Consider the following 24,662-nt stretch of genomic DNA (forward strand, 5'->3'; position numbering starts at 1 on the left):
ATGTCCCCGGTGCTCTTTGGAGCGATTTTGGCTAATGCAGTGGTAATGTTTAAATCATATTTGTTTATCTATTTTTTTAAATTCTTCAAGTATGATCTTATTTTGGTCTGTTTTTTCAATGAAGTTTAAAGGTATTTGTGAACCAACTCAATCATGGTCAGACATGGCAGAAAGAGGACTTTTGGGTGAGTAAACATTGTATTTGTGCCTCTCAGACAATAATTAAGCCTATAAAGACACAATGTACATGCATTCTATCATCTGACTGATAGTGTATACTTTTTAGCAAATAAAAGGCTTTTTAGTTGTGAAAGTGTCCACCTTCAGGTCGTGGTTAATGTGACTTTTTGCTGTGAAATCTTTACTGATTTTTATAAAGTAAATGTAAGAAAAACTATATATATATATATATATATATATATATATATTGTTATATTTTGTTAATATATTAAGGTGATCAGTTACTGGACTGAAGAAGCTTAGGTTTACTTGATTATATACCATAGATATTTTTTTTAATCATGTTTATTAAATACGACCCATTAGACTGTTGAGGAATGTTAATTTCATCGTGTTGTACTATGTTAAAACTTTGATCAGAAAACTAATCATTTAAACATCATATCTTAAGACTGATTGTGAGAGTTTGACAAATTACATTTACATGCTATTTTATGTAACATTTGGCCATAAATAACAACATCTGCACCAAACTGCATAATTTTGCTACGTTTGTGCCTCTGAATACAACCTGAATTCCAGAAATGTTGGGACATTTTTTAAATTTGAATAAAATGAAAACTATAAGACTTTCAAATCACATGAGCCAATATTTTATTCACAATAGAACGCAGAGCACATAACAAATGTTTACACGGAGAAATGTTACACTTGTATCCCCTAAATGAGATCATTTCAAATTTGATGCCTGCCACAGGTATCAAAAAAATTGGCATGGGGGCAACAAAGTTGCTGAAAAAGCAAGAAATTTTGAAAAGATTCAGCTGGGAGAACATCTAGCAAATAATTAAGTTAATTGACATCAGGTCTGTAACATGATAAGCTACTAAAGGGATGTCTTAGAGAGGCAGAGTCTCTCAGAAGTAAAGATGGGCAGAGACTCTCCAATCTGTGAAAAAGCGTGTAAAAATATGGTGGAATACTTTAAAAACAACGTTCCTCAATGTCAAATTGCAAAGGCTTTGCATATCTCATCTTCTACAGTGCATAACATCATCAAAAGATTCAGAGAAACTGGAGAAATCTCTGTGTGTAAGAGAGAAGGCCGAAGACCTTTGTTGGAAGCCCGTGGTCTTCGGGCTCTCAGACATCACTGCATCACTCATCACGCATGATTCTGTCATTGACATTACTAAATGGGCCCAGGAATACTTCCAGAAACCACTGTCGATAAACACAATCCGCCGTGCCATGTGCAGATGCCAACTAAAACTCTATCATGCAAAAAGGAAGCCATATGTGAACATGGTCCAGATCAGCTCATTTAAAATGGACTGTTTCAAAGTGGAAAAGTGTTCTATGGTCAGACGAGTCCAAGTTTGACATTAATGTTAGAAATCACGGACGTCGTGTCCCCGGGCTAAGGAGGAGGGAGATCTTCCAGCGTGTTATCAGCATTCAGTTCAAAAGCCAGCACCTCTGATGGTATGGGGGTTCATAAGTATATACGGTATGGGCAGCTTGCATATTTTGGAAGGCACTATGAATGCTGAAAGGTATATAAAGGTTTTAGAGCAACATATGCTCCCCTCCAGACGACGTCTATTTCAGGGAAGGCCTTGTGTCCTTCAGCAGGACAATGCAAAATCACATACTGCAGCTATTACAACAGCATGGCTTCATAGTAGAAGAGTCCGGGTGCTGAATTGGCCTGCCTGCAGTCCAGATCTTTCAGTTATAGAGAACATTTGGCACATCATTAAACGAAAAATACGTTGAAGACGACCACAAACTCTTCAGCAGCTGGAAACCTATATCAGGCAAGAATAGGACCAAATTCCAACACCAAAACTCCAGAAACTCATAACCTTGATGCCCAGACATCTTCAAACTCTTTTGAAAAGAAGAGGAGATGCTACACCATGGTAAACATGCCCCCGTCCCAACTATTTTGAGACCTGTAGCATTTTGTGCATAAAATTGGAAAATTTCTCAGTTTAAACATTTGTTATGTTATGTTCTGTTGTGAATAAAATATTGTTTCATGTGATTTGAAATTCTTTTAGTTTTCATTTTATTCAGATTTAAAAAATGTCCCAACATTTTCGGAATTCGGGTTGTACAACTGATGAGCGCCATATTTCTCCCTATATCATATATGGGCCATAAAATCCTGATTCACAAGATCTCAACCTGTTGCAGATGTGCCAGACTCTAACCTTCTCATCCAGAAGGATGCAGTGTACCATCTTGTGAACACATCGTTCACTTTCGAACAAGCTCTGCGTTACTGCCGTGGTCAGTCCAGCAGCCTCACAACCTCAGGGGTCAAAGACGATGAGGAGGGGGCCCAGAAGTTACTTTCTAACTCCAGCCTGCAGGGCCCAATTTGGTTTGAAACCAAAAAAAAAAAGAACCTGACAACTCATCTGGACCTTCCCAAAGAAAGTAAGTTTGGTTATGATGTTGGTTGTAATGTCAATATGTGACCCTGGACCACAAAACCAGTCTTACGTCGCTGGGGTATATTTGTAACAATAGCCAAAAATACATTGTATGGGTCAAAATGATAATTTTTTCTTTTATGCCAAAAATCATTAGGATTTTAAGTAAAGATCATGTTCCATGAAGATATTTTGTACATTTCTTACCGTATATATATCAAAACTTAATTTTTGATTAGTAATATGCATTGCTAAGAACTTTATTTGGACAACTTAAAAAGAGATTTTCTCAATATGTAGATTTTTTGCACCCTCAGATTCCAGATTTTCAAATAGTTGTATCTCGGCCAAATATTGTCCTATCCTAACAAACCATACATCAATGGAAAGCTTATTTATTCTTTCAGATTATGCATAAATCTCAATTTGAAGAAAAGTGACCCTTGTGATTGGTTTTGTGGTCCAGGGTCATATATCTCCGAGAATTTAAGTCAATATCTCTGTAACTACACAGAAACGATCCTCAGAGGATTATCTTTCACGTCTAAGGACGGCTATGCGCGTGTGAACGCGTCTTTTCCGCGGCTGTCCGCGGTGAGCGTTTGCTTGCGAGTGCAGTGGGACCCGCGGCAAAATGACGTGTCCACGGTGTTCTCGTACGCAGCGCGCGCTTTCGTCAATGAATTCCAGCTGCGCGGAAAGACAGACGACAGAAAAGTCCGCCTAGCGCTTCTCATTCAAGGACAGCATCATGGCTACAAAGCCGAGCTGCCCGTTGATGGAGAGTGGCACCATGTTTGCGTCACGTGGCGCTCAAGCGATGGATTTTGGGCCATTTACGTGGACGGGGAAACGGGAGATTCAGAGAAAGGGAAACCTCGGGAAAATGGAAAGAATATTCACGGAGACGGGATATTTATATTGGGCCAAGACCAGGATACTTTTGGTGGGAATTTCACTGAGCCGTTTTTTGGAAACTTGACTGATTTGAGCGTCTGGGATGAAGCTCTGAGGTCAGAACAGGTGACGGCGCTGCACACCTGCTCACAGCTGACCAATCACAGAGCCTTATTCAGATGGCAGGACTGGAGCCTCACTGTCCATCAGTCTGTCCAGAATGTGTCTGCTACACTCACCTGTCCAGGTTAGCTTCATTTAACCATCCATCTGTCAAAATATTAGAATACCCTACAAATAACAACAACAAAAACAACTATTGTTATTATTATTATTTTTATTATTATAAAATATGCTTAAACATTTGAGCATTTTTAAAATATTTAATATTTTTATAATATTCATTTTTTTTACATTTAATAATTTAATATTTAAAACATACTTCTTTTTATTAAACATCAGAGGATCAAAGTGTCTGTAAACAAATAATAATACATGGTTTTAACACAGTCTTTAGTCTAATATATAAGACAGACAGACAGACACAGTTGAGGTCAAAAATTTACATCCCCCTTTCATAATCTGCTAAATGTTAATTATTTTACCAAAAATAAGAGGGATCATACACAATGCATGTTAATGTTTATTTAGTATTTACCTGAATAAGATATTTCACATAAAAGATGTTTACATATTGTGACGAGTCGGCTGCCTCCCCCCTTATTATCATCACCACCACCTCGTCCTGTATTCGCCGCCCTTCACCAGGCTCCCGACGGGAGTGGGTGTGTGAGAGAGGAGTGGCGCTGAACAGCCAGGGCTGGCGGCGTGTGATGAGGCGCACCTGATGTGAATAGAGCCGCATCACCGCCGCTGTTTAAATGCCGAGCGCGCCTCTCCTCGGGAGACCGGTCTCTTCCCCGTGCATGCACGCTGGTGGCCTCGTGGGTCCAGGAAGGGAGCGTCGAGGGATTCCCGCACCACTGGAGACGTGAGCTGCCGGACCCATAAAGTATGGATGGAATTCCTCACCTGTTTGACGGCTGACGGGCTAGGATGCCAGGCCATTCTATCCCCCGGAAGCGCCACGGGCAAAGGATGGATGATGCCACTCAGAAGAAGCCGCCGACCCATGCGCCCCGGTCCCGAGAGGGGGACGCGCGCGGCCACCAGACTCTGCCCCTTACCTGGACCCTTCCTTCCCGAACACTGCCCTCCTTCACAAGCCCGTAGCACGTCGAGGACACCAGATTCACCGTTTATTTTGGACACTTTTTCCCCTTGGACACTTATTTTGATATTTTTGTTTAATAAAAGCCTCTCCGAGGCCTGACGCCATGCCCACTGTGTCTGTTGTTTGCTCCTCCCGCCACAATATACAGTGGGGAAAAATAAAAATGTATCCCCTGCTGATTTTGTATGTTTGCCCACTGACAAAGAAATTATCAGTTTATAATTTTAATGGTAGGTTTATTTGAACAGTGAGAGACAAAATAACAAAAAATCCAGAAAAACGCATTTCAAAAAAGTTATAAATTGATTTGCATTTTAATGAGTGAAATAAGTATTTGATCCCTTCGCAAAACATATCCTCATTAAGGTTTCGAGGGTGATGTTTGGCAACTCAAAGCTTCAGTTCCCTCCACAGATTTTCTATGGGATTAAGGTCTGGAGACTGACTAGGCCACTCCAGGACCTTAATGTGCTTCTTCTTGAGCCACTCCTTTGTTGCCTTGGCCGTGTGTTGTGGGTTATTGTCATGCTGGAATACCCATCCATGACCCATTTTCAATGCCCTGGCCCTGACGGTACATGGCCCCATCCATCGTCCCTTTGATGCGGTGCATTTGTCCTGTCCCCATAGCAGAAAAACACCCCCAAAGCATTATGTTTCCACCTCCATGTTTGACGATGGGGATGGTGTTCTTAGGGTCACAGGCAGCATTCCTCCTCCTCCAAACACGGCGAGTTGAGTTGATGCCAAAGAGCTGGATTTTGGTCTCATCTGACCACAGCACTTTCACCCAGTTCTCCTCTGAATCATTGGCAAACTTCAGAAGGGCCTGTACATGTGCTTTCTTGAGCAGGGGGACCTTGTGGCCGCTGCAGGATTTCAGTCCTTCACGGCGTAGTGTGTTACCAATTGTTTTCTTGGTGACTATGGTCCCAGCTGCCTTGAGATCATTGACAAGATCCTTCCGTGTAGTTCTGGGCTGATTCCTCACCGTTCTCATTATCATTGAAACTCCACGAGGTGAGATCTTTCATGCAGCCCCAATCCGAGGGAGATTGACATTTATTTTGTGTTTCTTCCATTTGAGAATAATCGCACCAACTGTTGTCACCTTCTCACCAAGCTGCTTGTTGATGGTTTTGTAGCCCATTCCAGCCTTGTGTAGGTCTACAATCTTGTCCCTGACATCCTTGGACAGCTCTTTAGTCTTGGCCATGGTGGAGAGTTTGGAATCTGATTGTTTCTGTTCTCCTAATCTCAGCTCCTTACCTGTATAAAAGACACCTGGGAGCCAGAAATCTTGCTGATTGATAGGGGATCAAATATTTATTTCACTCATTAAAATGCGAATCAATTTATAACTTTTTTTTAAAATGCGTTATTCTAGATTTTGTTGTTGTTATTCTGTCTCTCACTGTTCAAATAAACCTACCATTAAAATTATAGACTGATCATTTCTTTGTCAGTGGGCAAACGTACAAAATCAGCAGGGGATCAAATAATTTTTTTCCTCACTGTAGTCCACAAGAGAAAATAATATTTGAATTTATAAAAATGACCCCGTTCAAAAGTTTACATCCACTTAATTCTTAATACTGTGTTGTACGGAAGAGGATTAGTGCCAAGCAATAATAAAAAAAAACATTTTGAGATTAAACTCATTAAATTACGAGAAAAAAGTTGTTATGTTTCGAGAAAAAGCTTGTTAAATTTCAAGAAAAAAAGTCGAAATAAAATGTTGAGAATAAACTCATTAAATTATGAGAAAAAAGGGACTCATGAACAACTATCACTGAACAAAAAAACACAGCTGTGGATCATTCTGGTAAGAACACAGTATTACGAATCAAATGTATGTAAACTTTTGAACAGGGCCATTTTTGTAAATTCAGCTATTATTTTCTCATGTGGACTATATGTAGGCATATAGTTATTCTGGTCAGTACTAAATAAACAATAACGTGCACTGTATGATCCCTCTTATTTTGGTAAAATACTTGAGGGGGATGTAAACTTTTGACCTCAACTCTAGATAGATGATATAGAAGTTTTTGTTTAATTGAATATTTAAAACATATAATATTACTATCATATTTGCTTTTTAATTTACTTCTAAGTGTTCTTAAGTGTAACTTTAAATGTCTACTTTGAATTACATTTATTATCTGTTTAATAAGATAATTTTAATTTTGTTAAATTTTAGAAAATTCAAATAGATCCAATCTGTAAGCTAACAATAATATTAATAATAATAATGAGTGAAGTGAGTGAAGTGACATACGGCCAAGTATGGTGACCCATACTTGGAATTCGTGCTCTGCATTTAACTCATCCATAGTGCACACACACAGCAGTGACACACACACACCGTGAACACACACACAGCAGTGAACACACACACACCGTGAACACACACACAGCAGTGAACACACACACACCGTGAACACACACACAGCAGTGAACACACACACACCGTGAACACACACCCGGAGCAGTGGGCAGCCATTTATGCTGCAGCGCCCGGGGAGCAGTTTGGGGTTCGGTGCCTTGCTCAAGGGCACCTCAGTCGTGGTATTGAGGGTGGAGAGAGCACTGGACATTCACTCCCCCCACCTACAGTCCCTGCCGGCCCCAGACTCGAACCCACAACCTTTGGATTACGAGTCCGACTCTCTAACCATTAGGCTAATATTTAAAAAATAAAGTATATGTTAATAACAACAACATCAACAATTGTATTATTATTGTTATTATTATCTTACAGTTTGGATCTATTTTGATCTTCTTATATAATTACTTCAGTATTTATTTCAATATATAAAACTAATTTATATTTTATTCTTATATTAATATTTATATTTTGCCTAAAATTAAAAATGTGCTATTTAATGCATTTCGAAGTGTTGTTAGGTGCTTTAAAATGTCTACTTTTAATTACATTTATAGATTTAGTGTTATAAGTTTTTTTTTTTGTTGTAGTTGTTTTTTCAGCTGAAATGTAAAAAAAAAAAATAATAAATGTAAAATTTCAATTAACTTGTGGTTGATATGCTTGTTTTTGCAGAGTCCCTGAAGACAACACAGAAACAGGAAATGGAATGTGAGGTTTATAATATCTGGTCTGACCGTCAGCCTCAGTACAGCACTGCCCCCTGCACACACACGCTCCCCTTCATCTGCAGAGTCAACAAAGGTGTGTGTGTGAGAGAGAGCATGTACAGTCAAACCAAATATTCTTCATACAGTGAACTATCAGTAGAATTTATAAAAATTGTGGACCAAAAATTATTGACCATGTTTTGCTTAAGTGTTTTTTTTTTATTGCTAATGCAAACTTTTTACACCACAGACTGAACCAAATTAAGCATTGCTTGGTAATTGGTTGAGCTAAATTGGTATTATATAATTGTGTACTTAAATTTTAAGAGGTGACAGCTATTCAGCCTTTCTATCAAAGTTTATCAAGACATTATCAAGGTGAATTTGTTCTGACACAGTTTAACTCTTTTCTAAACTATAGCGAATAAACTGTGATAATATGAGAAATGTTGAAGGTGTCTGAATCAATTTTGGTTTGACTGTAAGTGGGAGTTAAATGTATTGAAGTATGTGAGCTGTGAGTGTGTACAGAGTGACAGTGCAGCTCTCTGATCCACAGACCATTATCTGAAGATGAAGGACTTGAAAATATCTCTGACGTCCAACCCAAGCTCCTTCATGCAAAGTCTCATGCAGTATGGCGTGGTACAGTCGATTTCTAATAAGTGCTTTCTTAGCATGACTATTTTGCACACAGAATTAGCACACTATCATTGTAAATAACCAAAAATGATGAAAAAAAAATACAATTTAAAAAATGTTCAAATAAAGTAAAAAAGACGATCTAACTTGTATTTTGTCCCATTACTCTCAGACCGCAGATGATGTGTTCTCTGATGCTGCAGATGGGCAGAGCTGGACCTCAGTGTCCCGTCTGTTGAACGTGTCTGAGCAGGTTGTTTTGAAGAAGCAGAAGCAGCTGGAGGACAGGGACATGGTCTCTCTGATGCATGTTCTCTCTCGGGTCGCTGACCTGCTCAGCACTGCCAACCATAGCCAGCGCGATGCAGAGAGGCTCGCTCGGGGCTTCATCACCATTGCAGATTCAATCATCAGCCAAGACAATGTCAGTAAATGGAACAGCATCAAAGAGGTGACTGAAGTGATCTATTCGTTAACTCTTTTGTGTTGATTAATTACTAATTATTAAAAGAGATATTTGATGATCTCATAGTCTGACACACCTCTTGACAGCATTTTTGCAAATGTCTTTTATAAATTAGAGATAATCTAATTTCTTGATCAGCAAATCAGCATATTAGAATCTGAAGGATCATGTGACACTGAATATTAGAGTAATGATGCTGAAAATTAATCATTTGCCAACACAGGGAAAAAAAACACATTTTAAAATTTAGAACAGTTTTTTTTTATTATTATTGTAATAATATTTCACAGTTTTACTGTTCTTACTGTATTTTGATCAAATAAATGCAGCCTTTGATGAGCATAAGAGACTTATGCAGAATATCTTACTGACCACAATACTTATAGTTGTGTCATTATATGATACTTGATAATTCAGTAATTAATGAACATTCAAAAATTTGTTTTAGATATAAGCAATATCACAAGAGCAGTTTCACCAAATATTATCACTACAGCACAATTGGTGTGATATTTTGTTTATACAACTGTTAAATGAGTTCAATTATGAAGTTAATATTAGCTTGCATTTTACACACAGTGTGAGTGGTTATTTCAGATTTGTTTTTAATGAATGAATGAATGAATGAATTTGTTTATTTATTGGGTTTGCCATCAAATGTAGTTTCAAAAACCTTTCATTTCTTTACAAATCTGTGCTTTGTAGGTAGTGAAGGGCCCAATGGCGGTTATGCAGACTGTAGACCGCATGGTGAGCAACCTTAACTCTCTGCTGATGGACAACACAGACAGTGTGCAGATACACAGCGACAATATCAGTAAGTTACACAGAAATACAGAGGCATACAAGACTGACATGCACTGAAATTTCAACCAAATGAAAAAAAACTGTGGACCTGTGTTGCAGAGCTGCAGGTCCAGCAGAAGCTGCTGTCTGAAGGTTCTCACGTTTCTGCGTTTTGTGGGTTGGATGTGGGAAATCGTGACTGCATCTCTGTCCTAGCTGAAAACATGAAGGAACTACAGAACAATGGTATGGATAATTAAAACCAGGATATAAAGTTTTACAGTGTATTACCTTTTGATTGTCATAGTGAAACCAGGATGTGTTTTTTCCTTCCCCTATTTTTCATATGTTGTGCTTGTTTAGGCTTCAAAAAGGTGACTTTGCTGTATACATGGTATAGCTCTGTAAAATGCTTCTCAGAGAGGGAGCAGAACATTTTTCCTATAGTCAGTGATGGATCTCATAGGTAAGATATGAATACAGTATGCAGATGAGTATGAGTAATACAGTATGCCAAAGAGAAACCATTTTTTGATTTCCCAGTAAACAGTTCCTAAAAGAACCATTGTTTTCTATAAAGAACCTTTTCCACTGTAAAGAACCTTTTGTGGAATGGAAAGATTCCATTTATATTAAAGGTTCTTCATGGAACCATAGATGCCAATAACGATCATTTATTTTTAAATGTGTGTGTGATACTTCAAATCCCTTATTACAGAATTTGCATATTTCTTGTTATTACATGTTTCAGTGTAATTACAACATGAATGTGTTGATGGTGTGATTGTGTGAATCAGGCATGTGCGAACAGTCTTGGGCTCATCGGTCATCTCTAGTACAGTGCTGGCAGATGGACAACCGATCAGCATGGCCATAAACTTCACACTCCAGCACAAGATTCAGGTACAAGAAATGAAATGTATCATTTTTTATTGTGATAGCATATTTTCTGAAACTATGAACTCATTTCTGTAATTAGCTTTGGCTAAAGTCAGTGTAGAGATAATCCGAAATGTCTTGGATGCCTGAGTGAAACCATTAAAAAATAATTTTAGCATAGACTTTCAGAGTTATAGGAATCATTTAGCCACATGTGAGTTCCATTACAAACCGAAATGACTTCCTTTTTTCCATGGAACAGGTGATTTTGCTGAATGTCAAAGCTGCTCTTTTGCATACAGTTTAGTCACGAGGCATTCAAGCTCCAAAAGGACAGAAAGCATCTTAAAAGTACCTTAACAGTAGTCAGTATATGCATGTTATATTCCAAGTCTTCTGAAGACGTAGATTGACTTTTAAATTTACACTGCCATTCAAACGTTTGGGAGCAAAAGAAGTATCATATGCTCACCAAGGCTGCATTTATTTGATCAAAAATACACTAAAACTGTAATAATGTGAAATATCATTACAATTTAAAAGACCTGCTTTTTGTTTTAAAATGTTTTTAAAAAACTTAGTGTAATTTATATTCCTATGATGCAAAGATGAATTTTAGCATCATTATGAGAGTCTTCAGAGTCACATGATCTTTCAGAAATAATTTTAATATGCTGATTTGCTGCTCAATAAATATTTCTGATTATCAATTTTGAAAAATGTTTTTACGGCTTAATATCTTTGTGAAAACAGTTTTTTGTTGTTGTTATTTTTTTGAAATAGAAATCTTTTGTAACATTATAAATGTCTTTGCTGTCACTTTTGATCAATTTAACGTATCCTTGCTGAATAAAACTTCAAACTTCTGAACAGTAGTATGATCTGTCATTTTAGATTAACTGATTAAAATAAGAATTGATCAGGATTGAATTTACTGTGTTGATGGATAGTCATGCCCTTCAACTACTATGCTTCTCTTGTTCACTCTCTAGAACAGTTCACTGAATTTGACACCTATCTGTTCTTTTTGGGATTTTGACCTGATGTAAGCAATTTTCACGTACTTATTTAATTTGTAAATTCTCAAATGCTCTCATTTATATTTTGGATAAGTGATGAAATCTTGTTTTGTCTTGACACCTCAGGCCAGAGGGGGGAGGGTGGTCAACAAAGGGCTGCACCTCTATTTCCACAAAGAATAATTCAACTTCCTGTTCCTGTAACCACACTACCAATTTTGCCTTGCTGTTACAGATCTCCGAAGTTCAGGTAAAGAGGTTTTTAATAAGCAAAAAAAAATTAATAGTATAAAAACTGGAGACTGTAAATGAGTTTGCCCAATAATTATTTACTTTGCTTATGAAATAATAACAGGCTTATGCAGTGTTATTTTAGTATTATATTTGTAGTTCATATTTTGGATTGTCTTTTATTTTTATATTTTTGGATTAGTTTATTATTTTTATTTCAGCTTCAGTTTTAATAATTTTTGTACGTCACCTTAAGCATATTTGTTACACAGTTAGATGCCAAGACAGCATCTCTAATTTTCAAATTTAGGTTTTTAAAAAATATAAATGTAATATATATATCTTACTCTAATATTTATATTTTATTTGATTTCACATTTATTTCAGTTGCCAAAAAATTCTTTTCAGTTACAATAATGACCCTGGTTGCAGATGAGGACACCACTATAGTCTGACCACTATAGGAATGAAAGAGTTCAATTGAAAGAGCCAAAATGTGTTTGTATATAGTTTGAATATATAGTTAAGTAAATATAGTTGAACCAGTTTATATATATATATATATATATATATATATATATATATATTTAAAAAATCTACTGAAGGCATATTTATGTTATATTTAATGAGTGTGTAATCTTTTGTGGGTAATTCATGAAAAAACCAACACTTACAGCACTTTTTTAAAATCACTAGTACATCAAAATTCAAATCCTACTTAAATTCTTTGTCTGTGTGTTTTAGCCAAATCCTGATCATGAGACAGGCCTGCAGATCTTCAGTTTGATTGGCTCTGGTGTGTCTCTGTGTGGTCTCATCTTCACATTTATTCTCTTCGTGACTGTTGGGTGAGTTTCTCTGTGTGATTACACAAAAATAACCATACAACAGACAGTATAGTGCTCATACCCAGTGTCTTACCTGGCATTGCATTACCTGTTGCTCTCTGTCTCCCTCTAGCGTTCCAAAGTCAGATCGGACTACAGTTCACAAAAACCTGATAGTGGCGCTGGCTGTAGCTCAGTTACTTCTTATTTTCAGCAATTGGGCTGAGGGAAACCAGGTGTGACTTCTATATCTGTCAACGTATTCTTTTTTATTTATCACTGTAATTTTATGTATCAAGTATGTCACAACACATAATACTTGATAAAACAGGCTCGAGAACTACAAAAATAATAGTTTGTTTACCAAAAGTTAACGATCAGCACTGCCAGATCACACGTTCAATGCAGCAGCCATTGTGTGTGTGTGTGTGTGTTTTTAATAATGCTGCTAGATACTAATATTACCTACTTAAATTAAGGGAAATTATCTGAAATACAGTCCCAAACTATTTTTCGTTTACCTTTCTTTCTTTCTTTCTCTTTAAATTTTCATGATTGTGATGTAGAAAAAATATTTATTACTTTGTCTGAAATTATATTTAAAAAAAAAAACACGATGAACTAGATTGGTGAAATATGAAAAGAGGATGTTAGGACTGAGTAATTTGATATTGGTGGTTTTTATTTAAAAATATTCCCATAAATATCAGATGGTATTGATAAAAAAACAGCTGGGAAATTACCACATAGTCGTGGTTTCTTTAGAAATAAATTTCATACACTACCATTCAAAAGTGACTATAATGAGTAACTTTATAATTTATAATTTTTATAATGTATATTTTGTAAAAATGTTACAAAATGTGTCTCAAATAAATGCTGTTCTCTTGAACTTTATCAAAGAATCCTGATAAAATGCATTATGTTTTCCACAAAAATTTTAAGCAGCACAACTGTTTACAACATTGATAATAATAAGAAATATTTATTGAGCACCAAATCATCATATTAGAATGATTTCTGAAGGATCATGTGACACTGAAGACTGGAGTAATGATGCTGAAAATTCAGCTTAGATCACAGGAATAAATTACATTTTCAAATATATTAAAATATAAAACATTTGTTTTAAACTGTAAAAATATTTCACTGCATTACTGTTTTTATTAATTTTGACCAAATAAATGTAGCCTTGGTGAGCTTAAGACATACTTTGTTTAAAAAATATTCAATAATCCTGCCAACCCCAAACTTTTGAAAAGCAGTGCACCTATTTATATTTTTTAATTGGTATTTTTGCATTCTAGTAAACATCTCTGATGTACCACTGTTGGCAGGTATGGATGTATTTTTTTGTCAGCATTTGAATAAAATATGTGTATGTTGTTGTGGAGCAGGAAGCCTGTTGGCTGGTGACGGCGCTCCTGCATCTGTTTTTCTTGTCATCTTTCTGCTGGATGCTGGTGGAGGGCTTGCTGCTCTGGAGTAAAGTGGTCTCTGTGAACATCAGCGAGGAGAGGCGGATGAAGCTGTACTATGTGCTGGGCTGGGGTGAGAGCTGTGTGTGTATGTGTGTGTGTGTGTAAATCATTATGATTCATGTTCTGTTTGATTAACCTTCCTCTCATGCATTGTGTCTGTATTTGCTTTGTCTTAGGGCTGCCGGTTATTATAGTTGCTGTAACCTTGGCAGCCACTTTGGATCAGTACAAAGCACAGCAGTACTGCTGGCTGAACCTTCAGTCGCACGTTATTTGGGCTTTTGCAGGGCCTGTGCTCTTTGTTTTGGCCGTAAGTATTTCACAAGTGCGTACTTCCTCGAGTGAGTGTGTGAGTGTTTGTGTCAGAATAATTGTCACAATGGAGCTCTTATTTGCTTTTGAGTGAACGAGTATATGCAATATAGTTCTGATGGTTTTAAAGTCAGCATGAAATCTATTTCCTAAATGCATTTTATAGATCTTTTTTTGAACGATTCATCTGTGCATATGTTTGTTAAAAAAAAAAAAAAGTTTTAAAGGTGCCATAGAATGGAAAACTGTATTTATCTTGGCGTAGTTGAATAATAAGAGTTCTGTACATGGAAATGACATACCGTGAGCACCATTGATTGCTCCTTCTTATGTAAATCTTGTGCAAGCAAAAGACCACTGAAAAATAGGCGAATCAGAACATAACACCGACTGTGACGTTACAGTCAGGATCACTAATAGTTACGCCCCCAACATTTGCATATACCCGCCCATGTTCTAGGCCAGCCGCCAGCCGAATCATCAGAAGTTCTGCAGGTATTGTGAAGAAACAAGCAAGGACAACAGCGTAAATGGCAGATCATGGAAATAAATGTTATGTTCCAGACTGCGCAGGGGATGTAAAGTGCAGGGATGGGTTGGTGCCTGTATTCAGAAAGGCACGGAAAACAAATAACGTGTTCTAATAAAATAACACGAGCCACTAAAGGGACATGGATAGCTTCTTGCTAGCGGTAGCATGTTACATTACAGTACATAAGATTTAACTTACCACATAAATGGAGTAAGGAGAGATGACTTAGTATGATGGTGAATGATTTACAGATCCTGAGCACCACTGACAAGCATCTGATCTTGTAAAATGTGTTGTAAGTACTGCCGCTGTAGTTTACACAGAGCATGTGCGGTCGCAAATCTCGAAAGTGAAAGTGAAACTAAAAAGCGTTCGTGCATTCGAAAGCAGTTTCAGTGCCCCGCATATTAATAGCGACTCCCTGATGCCCTCATTTTATATACAGTATAATTACCCAACGATATAACTGTGAGAGAAAGTATTGAAATATATATTTTCCCTTTGTTTCCCTCCTGCTGTGTGAGCTACTGAAATGAGCCGCACTGTGAAACAGCCAATCAGAGCAGAGCTCAACATTGAGCCGCATTGTGAAATAGCCAATCAGAGCAGAGCTCAACATTGAGCCGCACAGTGAAACAGCCAATCAGAGCAGAGCTCAACATTATTGTTCATGACCCTTCCATATAAGGTAATAACCGACCATTTCATTCTAGGGACAAATCCTATGTTTGTAAATGGACATGTAAAACCGTTTCGTGCCCTTACCTAAGCCACATACCTTCTATGTAGATATAAGAGAACAATTTCAAATATTGCATTCTATGGCACCTTTAACCTTGTAATGTTTAATCAAAATGTCATACCTGGATCTTCTGGTGAAACAACAGACTTTTCTCTGGTGACGTATGCTGGACTTCTCCAATCATTTAGTCAGTCTTCCTCCATCCAATCAACAACAGTTGGATAGAATTAAGTCCCGCCCTATTTTTTTTTTGTGTGATAATACATTGCACTCAGATACGTTACACTTTCTACTTCTGTTTCGTCATGGCTTTAAAGCAGTCTGAACTGAAAAAGAACACTTTATATTAAAATGTCAGCTAAATGCATAATTTATGAATGCAATATGGATATTAAATGCTAATTATCAGATTTTTTAAAAATTTAATTCAAATTTAAAGTTTTTTGCACATTAAGGGATTATATCACCAGGAAGCATATTTTCTGCAAGCATAAAACACATATTGTGCATTTCTGTAAATTATAAACTCCAGTTCCTCTTCAGGAACTCGAGCTGCGTCCGGAGACGCTTTGGGGAACGCCTTCAGCGTAACCGGCTCTGAATACAAGTGAAATCTGTCCAAAGGATGGGCGAGACGTCACGGGCGAGGTGACGTAATGACCAGCTGGTATAAAAGCACGTGCGGTGAAACCGGCGTCAGCTTTCTGTCATTCAGCTAGCGCTCTGTGTCTCTGTGAGTCTTATTTAGTGTTGTCTGTCTGTCAATGAAAAAACAATAAAAATGCCAAAAAGCCAGTACAAGGCTAAGCACGAGAGCAAATCACAATACAAGCAGTGTGTTCCTCCCTGCAAACGGTTTTTGTGTGCAGGTGATACACACAGCTTGTGTGTGGTTTGCTTGGGAGCGAGGCATGCGGAGGCGGCTCTTGAGGGGGCTGACTGCCCGCACTGCGAGAGCCTCCCTTTGCGTGTGCTTCGCTCCCGAAAGGCCCTCTTCTCTAGCGAGGGTTCTTTCAATAGCATTCCCCGCGGCACTGGCCCCGCTTCCGCCGAGGCGGAGCAGCAGCGGCGTTCATGGGGTTCGCAATGGGATCTGATGGAGGGATCGGAGACGAGCAAGTCACTATCTCCGTCCTCACCCATCAGATCCCATGACCGCTCCCCGAGATCGGAAGCCCGCCAGGCGGATAATTCCCCTCGAGCAGCGGCCGTGGCATTTCTCCGGTCTTCCTCCAAGGATGTTGACACAGAGAACGTTGAGCATGTTGCGCACCCTCTTTCACCCCAATATGAGGGGCTTGTGGAGGTGGTCACTCGTGCCGCGGCCAAGTTGAGTCTCGACTGGCAGGCCGAGTGTCCTGTTGAACCACAGACAGGCAAATTAGATGAGCGCTTTCTGCGGTTTAAGACTCCACCTCCACATCGGAGCCTGCCTTTTTTCCCCGATCTCCACACTGAGGTGTCGAGGTCTTGGGGGAAACCTTTCTCGGCCCGCCTCTTCTTCCCCTTATCGGATTACTATGGTAATGTGATGGGGACGAGTGAGCGCGGTTACAGAGCGATGCCGCGTGTGGAACAGACGCTTGCAAGCTATCTGTCCCCTGACGCTGCGTCGTCTCTGAAGGCTCCGACCCTGCCCACCAAGCCGTTGTGCACATCGTCAGCGCTGGTGGGCAAGGGTTACGCGGCGGCAGGTCGAGGAGTTGGATGAGGGCGAGGTATTTAGTGCGGAGGACATTCGTGAACTTCGACTCCGTGCCCGTCAGGCACCAGGAGGCCGGGAGGCAGGCGACGGCGTTCCAGCGGTTTCTCCCTCGCCGCTCTCTAGCTCAGGGGGCTGCTGGGCGAGAGCAGCCCCTGCCGCATGCTGGCTCCTCGTATAGGGAGGCTCAAAAAGAGAGTGTCGCCGCCCGTACTCCCCCACATAAAAATCAGGGCCGGGGCGGTAGGAAGGGGTGGTCGATGACCTCGCAGCCTAAGCCAGATCTGCAGTCCGTTCTTCAGGCGAAGAGGTCTTCAGCCAAGAAGCCCTGAGGCTGGTGGCCCAGGGCTTATGAGGGTAGCCCCCACTGGGGAAGAGCGACAATCACCGCAGCGCATGGTGCCCGTCTCGCCCCAGTGCCCTCAGGAGATCGATCTGCTAACCCTGCCACGTATGGTGTTCCAGGGCGCAGCGATCTCCAGCGAGCACACATCTCAGTCTCTTCCACCCGGAAGCATAGCAGAGCTGAGATGCTCGCCACCCCTCCGGGGGTCTCTGGAGCAGCTAGTTACACCAGTCTACACCAGAGGCCAGTCTCGAGGGACTGGTTCCCTTAGTAGACTATTTCGCAGCGTGGAAACTACTGCCAAATGTGTCTCAGTAGGTCCTGCGAGATGCTACAGAATCCAGTTCAGTTCTCGTCCGCCTCAATTCAACGGGGTGAATTCCACTCTGGTGGGCCCCGAGCAGGCTCTGGTAATGGAACAAGAGGTAGATATTCTCTTAAGGAAGGAGGCCATCGAGGTGGTTCCTCACGAAAGAGAGCCCGGGTTCTACAGACGGTACTTCATAGTTCCAAAGAAGGATGGAGGGTTGCGTTCCATTTTAGATCTGCGTCAGTTGAACCGCTCAGTCAGCAGACTGAAGTTCAAGATGCTTATACCCAAGCAGGTCGTGTCTCAAATCAGGTCCGAGGACTGGTTTGTCGCGATCGATCTAAAACACGCATATTTCCATGTCTCCATCCTTCCCACTCACAGGAAGTTCCTGAGGTTTACTTTCAGGGGCAAAGGTTACCAGTATCGGGTTCTTCCCTTCGGCCTAGCACTCTCACCCCACACTTTTACGAAGTGTATGGACGCAGCTCTGCTGCGGCTACAGGGCGTCTGCATACTCAATTACATCGACGATTGGCTGATTCTCGCTCAATCAGAGCGGATGGTGGCTCAACATCGAGATGTTGTTCTCGCTCACATGAAAATGTTGGGGTTAAGACTGAACGCCTAGAAGAGTGTTCTTTCTCCATTACAGAGAGCCACTTATCTTGGTGTGGTGTGGGATTCGACCATGATGCAGGCACGTATGTCCCCTGCTCAAATCGAGTCGATTGTCACGGAAGTCAGGAGAGTGAAAGAAGTCCAATCACTCACTGTCAAGCAGTTTCAGAGACTCCTAGGTCTGATGGCAGCTGCGTCCAACCTATTGGCCTGCTGTACATGAGACCCCTACAGTGGGGCTCAAGACCAAGGGGTTCTCCCCAAGGGGAAACCCGCTTCGCATGATCAAGGTCACGTGGCGGTGCCTATGTGCCTTAGACATGTGGAAACAACCTTGGTTCTTGTCTCAGGGCCCGGTGCTGGGAGCTCAGTGTCGCCGCGTAACGCTAGCGACGGACACGTCCCTCACCGGTCTGTGGAGGGGTCATCATCTCGCTTGGCACATCAACCGGCTGGAGATGCTGGCCGTGTTTCAGGCTCTGAAATACTTTCTCCCAGACCTAGGAGATCACCATGTGTTGATGCGCACCGACAACACAGCGGTGGTCTCTTATATCAACCACCAAGGAGGTCTGCGGTCTCGCCCCCTGTACAGGCTGGCGCACCAGATCCTTGTGTGGTCCCAGGGCAAACTTCTCTCACTAAGAGCAGTTTACATCCGTGGACATCTCAATGTGGGAGCAGACATCCTGTCGAGACTGAGGGGGCACGGCTCATAGCTTCCGGTCTCTCAACCGAGGTTGTTGAGACCATCCTCCAATCCAGAGCTCCCTCAACGAGGAAACTGTACACCCTGAAGTGGAGACTCTTCACTTTATGGTGCGGAGATCGCCAGCTCGACCCAGTTAACTGCTCAGTTGGTACAGTGCTGGAGTTCTTGCAGGCTCGACTTTCCGCAGGGTTAACCCACTCCACCTTGAAGGTTTTTGTGGCGGCAATTTCAGCCTACCACGCCTCTCTTGCTGGACAGTCAGTGGGTAGACACCCCCTAGTTACACGTTTCCTCCATGGTGCACTGAGGCTAAGGCCCCCAGTACGGTCCCGGATTCCTCCTTGGAACCTGGCTGTGGTGTTGGATGCTCTCTTTAGGCTTCCCTTTAAGCCTATTGAGGAGATCTCAGATCGCCATCTCACCCTGAAGACTGTTTCTTCTGGCGATTTCTTCTCTAAAGAGAGTTGGGGATCTGCAGGCCCTGTCAGTGGCCCCTAGTCACTTGGACTTTGCGCCCGGCATGGCCAAAGCCTTTTTGTACCCTTGTGTTCCTTCTGTCACGCCACAGCCTGTCGAACTGCAGGCCTTCAGTCCTCCTCCCTTTCGGGAGCCTGACCAGCAAAGGCTTAACTGTATGTGTCCAGTGCGAGCACTGGACGCATACGTCCACAGAGCTGCCCTGTGGAGAAGGGCAGACCAACTGCTGATTTGCTATGGTCCCCCTAAGAGAGGTCTTCCTGCTTCAAAGCAGACCCTCAGCCGGTGGATTGTCGATGCCATTCACATTGCCTACGAGTCCTCTGACCTCCCCTCACAGATGGGAGTCAAAGCTCATTCCACTAGGAGTTCCACTCATTCCAAGGCCTTCCTCGCAGGTGTCTCAATACAGGACATATGCAACGCTGCAGGATGGTCTATGCCCCTGACCTGTGTCAGTTTCTACGGCCTGGACATGCGGGCCACTCCAGGCTCTTCCGTCCTCTCGCCCTAGATGTGCTCCGCAGGGATACACATTGGGCAGGGATTGGTAAGTCTGGCAGAGTGGATATCTCGTTCCCCAAAGCATCTCTGGAAACAGCTCGAGTTCCTGAAGAGGAACGTCTTAGGTTACGTATGTAACACCAGTTCCTCCAGGGAACGAGACGCTGCGTCTCGAGGCCACACTTCCGGCATCCCTGCCAGTGCTTGCTTCATTCTAGAAGCTAAAAAATTTCTGATTGCTGTATGTTTTGCGCATCATGATAATCTTCACAAATTTGATTAATTTCGAAGCCTAAGTACAGTATCCAGATGTAAAAAGCTAAACATGTGCTATAAATGAACTACACATGACTTCATTATTCCTTCAACAACTCTTTCAGTCTTTATTTAAAAAAAAAAAAAAATCCCTAAAAGTTTGAGATAGAATAATTTACAACCATGTGATCATTACAAGGCTGTAAAACATAAAAAAACATAAAAATATTTTGAGCTTGTGTTCATCACATATATTATTTTAGGCGTTTAACCAAAAAACAATTAAAATAACCCATTTACTTTGGAGCTATGGAACTGAAATGCTAACTCTGGTTCTCTGTTTTTAGGTCAACGCTGTGGTGCTTTTTCGGGTTGTAATGGTCACAGTGGCCAGTGCACGTCGCAGAGCCAAAATGCTGACCCTCAGTTCTGATTCAAAACTTCACACGCTGGATCTTACATGGTGAATGTTGTTTCACTTTTCAACTTCCTTTGAAATAAAAACAGGCCAGAGTTTAAAGATAGAGAGCAGGTTCAGCCAGTCATTTCTCATTATTTTACACGTTTCTAGTTCTTCTCTTATCTTGTTGAACAGAGGAAGCAGCGAGAAAACACCTGTCCGCCAGTAACTCATTTATTCCTATCAGCCACCTGGACTTGAGAAGATACCATACAAATAGCCACAGAGACTCGTTTGTCCTGTTATATGGATACTTCCTACAATGAATGAGAAGAAATTAACCAGAAGTGTCTGTATAGTTAGCTAGTTAAGCAGAGACCCGGAGTGTCCTTGAAGAAGAGTCATACTGAAGTCATACTGAAGTAAAACTGAGCAGCCTAGCCTATGCATTCAGCTTTCCTGGCTGCCAGTAATATGAAGGATTAAAATTGTGTTTGTGTGCACATGCAGGGCAGCGACGAGGCCAGTATTGATCCTGTTACCAGTGTTAGGTCTGACCTGGCTGTGTGGAGTGCTGGTGCATTTATCTGTTGCCGTGGCCTATCTGTTCATCGCACTCAATGCTTTTCAGGTAACACACAACACTTATTCGATGGCTGGGCGATTATTCACATTTATTTTCAATTATGATTTTCGCTTCCAGTGATAATGAAATCAAAATTCTGTTGTCACATGGACTTGAACTGTTGTTTTGTCTTGTATTATAAACCCTTTCCGTTACAGTGGTGCATTGTTATAAATATTTTTGTTACTTGCAATAAAATAAACATTAACTGAAATAAAAAAAAAGAAACTTAGCTGGTTTCCAAGGAAACTTTTCTAATTTGAATATAGTTCAATTTAAAGTACTAAAATAATTTAACTATAAAAAATTATTTAAATCTATATAGACGTACTGTATATTTATAAAACAAAAACTACTAAAAATGACCAAAATTGCTATAAAATTAAAACAGAAAAAATAAAGATTAAAACCGATTCAAAATATCAATAAAAACTATAATATTATCCCAATGATACTAAAATAACACTGCCATGGTGTGCTTCCACAATATTTATTCATTTTGATCTAATTTATTTATTTATTTTTTATTCATTTTAATGTGTGTGTATATATTAGATGTAATATATGGCTTATTCTATGTTAACTGCTATGAATTTTTGAGAATACATTTTTTTGATTTTTGGAGATTTGAGGTAAACCTCCCATATGGCTACTTTCAGGTTTTTTGGAGCAGTTATAGTTTCTTCTGCTTACTAAAATATAATTATTAATTTAAACCTATGGACATTTTTTTTTTTTCCAGCGGAATTATTTTTAAAGTTCAAGGAAATATACTGTTAAAAATAAGTTTGCAGTTCAATAAATGCATGATGTTTCCAAAGTCAATGAGTAATCATTTTAGATAACTGTGATCTCAGTATTGACACAAATAATTATGTTTTATCATTTTTGTCAAAATAAGCCAGCTCTGACTTTCCATGCACGTTTTGGCTTTCCTCTTAATCAGACTCCAGTCTGTCAACACATTTGAAATGAACTTCCTCTCTCTGTTTTCAGCTTCATGTAGCTCTCTTGAGCTGTCTCGTTCTTCCTCCCATGTCTATATTGAATGAGAGCTGAATTCCCTCCCAGAGCTTGTTAATGTAGATTTACTGTGTGTCTGGGAAAAAGATAAAAGAAGCAGAAGACAGATAGAGAAAATAGGGGAGAGGAGGAGACACATGAGCAGAGTCCATCACTGGAAGGAAACTCTTATGATATAATTAGCCAGTGCAGATCTGTCTTGGATGTTTTATGTAGCAGAGGTCTCTGAGAAGAGCAAGTGCAAAGATGCAGGAAGTATCTGGACCATTCCTGTTAGCTGTAATATATGGCTGATTCAACACTAACTGCTAACAAGAGCTGAGAATAAAACTTTTAAGATTTGAGCTAAATGTCAAAAAACTAAAAAGTTTTTCCTGGTTATTTATAATAAAATATTTGTAATAACTGTTTATTACACCACAGACACTGAATCTTCAGATTGTACTACATTTTTTGTTTAAATATAAGAATTATATTTATAAATAGATAATGAGTAAACTATATATTAAACATTATCAAAGTGTAATTTAATGTTTATTATACTATGATTTTTATTAAAATTATTTAATTTAGTTTCTGTTGCTTAATTAAAAAACCCACAAAACCTGTTCTGATCTCCTGTCATTTTATACCCCAAAACTGAAAATATAAAAACTAGAAATTATTTTGCATACACACTTTATTTTCAGTGCAATTCAACACTTTTCCACCTCCCCAAATTCTCGTTACTGTAATGCAAACAAAAATCTAATTAATGAAAAAAAAACAGTTATTATCATTATGATTATTATTTGTATGGTATAGTATGTTACATTGAATTTGAATTTTATTTTAATTTAATCCCTTGTGCCCAGAGAATGACTAATGAGCCCAAAAAAAAAAAAAAAAAATCAGCTTCATTTTCCTTACGCATTATATAATTTTTATTTTAAATAATTTGTAGATTTGGAGATGAAAAATGATCCATACATTTATGAGATTGACACTATCAATTATTTACATTTTATTTTTATTAATGTATTATTGCTTTGACATGGTTGCAAAATGTACAGTAGAATGACCCATATACACCATGATAAATTAACTGTACATGTAAACATCTTTTAGTGACTTTTATAAAATTAAACGTTTTTTTGCTCATTGTTAGCATAATAATCACTAGCTTGAGTGAGCGTCAATGTTGTTTTATTAACCTTCTCCTCTCATTCTAGGGCCTGTATATTTTTCTGGTTTATGCGGTTTACAACAGTGAGGTATGACTTCTACAAAATTTATCTATCAATGTTTTTTTCTTATATTTCAGTAGTACGAGGAAGTTGTGTGATTTTCGTTTCTAAATTGCAACATAATACTGTTTCTGAATGTTTTATGATAATGTAGGTGCGAAACGCAATAAGAAGAATTCAGGACAAGCGAAAAGCTTTGTCATTTACAGTAAGTAACCGTATTACCGTATTTGTGCAGATTTTAATAGTTTAAATCTGTTTCTCTGTTATTGTACTAACTTTTAATGTCATTTCCTCTTGCAGAACTGCTCACAGCCTATCAGCTTCTTGCCCTCCCAGAAATCTCCCAATGCTTCATGGGTACACAGCCTGCCGACTCATTCCAGCCCAGAGAGCAGCGAGAGCTCGACTCCCATCACCACTTCCACAGCCAACTCACTCGTCTTTAAGAACGGTACGTGAAACTCATGCATATCCACCATCTGCAGCTCAGTTTACTGTTGCTTTTAGTCAACATGAAATTTAGAAAAAACTAATTTGCTTGCATGCAACATTTCTGTGGTTTCCTCTTTATATGTTAGAACGGTTTAAAGAGGACCATATTGTGAATTTTCCATTAAAACCAGCCAAAAGAAGTCAGGTAACCTGCAAACCAAACATATTTTATACTGATATTATATACGCAGCATG

The 24,662-nt window shown here is 39.6% G+C and overlaps 1 protein-coding gene across 1 annotated transcript in view; it reads left to right on the forward strand.

Annotated features, from left to right (window-relative positions):
• Nucleotides 1–24,662, forward strand: part of LOC306848910 (adhesion G protein-coupled receptor D2-like) — a gene marked incomplete at both ends in the record, with an annotated part of 24,916 nt that continues 254 nt past the window's right edge. The window contains 23 exons of the mRNA XM_079383703.1: nucleotides 1–42; nucleotides 125–185; nucleotides 2,383–2,628; nucleotides 3,139–3,768; nucleotides 7,820–7,948; nucleotides 8,414–8,499; nucleotides 8,669–8,947; nucleotides 9,668–9,779; nucleotides 9,869–9,994; nucleotides 10,112–10,214; nucleotides 10,546–10,651; nucleotides 11,620–11,672; nucleotides 11,773–11,896; nucleotides 12,622–12,725; nucleotides 12,838–12,940; nucleotides 14,102–14,255; nucleotides 14,362–14,495; nucleotides 21,046–21,161; nucleotides 21,609–21,729; nucleotides 23,958–23,999; nucleotides 24,127–24,180; nucleotides 24,276–24,426; nucleotides 24,554–24,612. Coding sequence (XP_079239829.1) covers nucleotides 1–42; nucleotides 125–185; nucleotides 2,383–2,628; nucleotides 3,139–3,768; nucleotides 7,820–7,948; nucleotides 8,414–8,499; nucleotides 8,669–8,947; nucleotides 9,668–9,779; nucleotides 9,869–9,994; nucleotides 10,112–10,214; nucleotides 10,546–10,651; nucleotides 11,620–11,672; nucleotides 11,773–11,896; nucleotides 12,622–12,725; nucleotides 12,838–12,940; nucleotides 14,102–14,255; nucleotides 14,362–14,495; nucleotides 21,046–21,161; nucleotides 21,609–21,729; nucleotides 23,958–23,999; nucleotides 24,127–24,180; nucleotides 24,276–24,426; nucleotides 24,554–24,612 — 3,135 coding nt within the window. The remainder of the gene's footprint in view (nucleotides 43–124; nucleotides 186–2,382; nucleotides 2,629–3,138; nucleotides 3,769–7,819; nucleotides 7,949–8,413; nucleotides 8,500–8,668; nucleotides 8,948–9,667; nucleotides 9,780–9,868; nucleotides 9,995–10,111; nucleotides 10,215–10,545; nucleotides 10,652–11,619; nucleotides 11,673–11,772; nucleotides 11,897–12,621; nucleotides 12,726–12,837; nucleotides 12,941–14,101; nucleotides 14,256–14,361; nucleotides 14,496–21,045; nucleotides 21,162–21,608; nucleotides 21,730–23,957; nucleotides 24,000–24,126; nucleotides 24,181–24,275; nucleotides 24,427–24,553; nucleotides 24,613–24,662) is intronic.

Source organism: Barbus barbus (genome assembly GCF_936440315.1).
Source record: "Barbus barbus genome assembly, chromosome: 29".
Classification (NCBI taxonomy): Eukaryota; Metazoa; Chordata; class Actinopteri; order Cypriniformes; family Cyprinidae; genus Barbus; species Barbus barbus.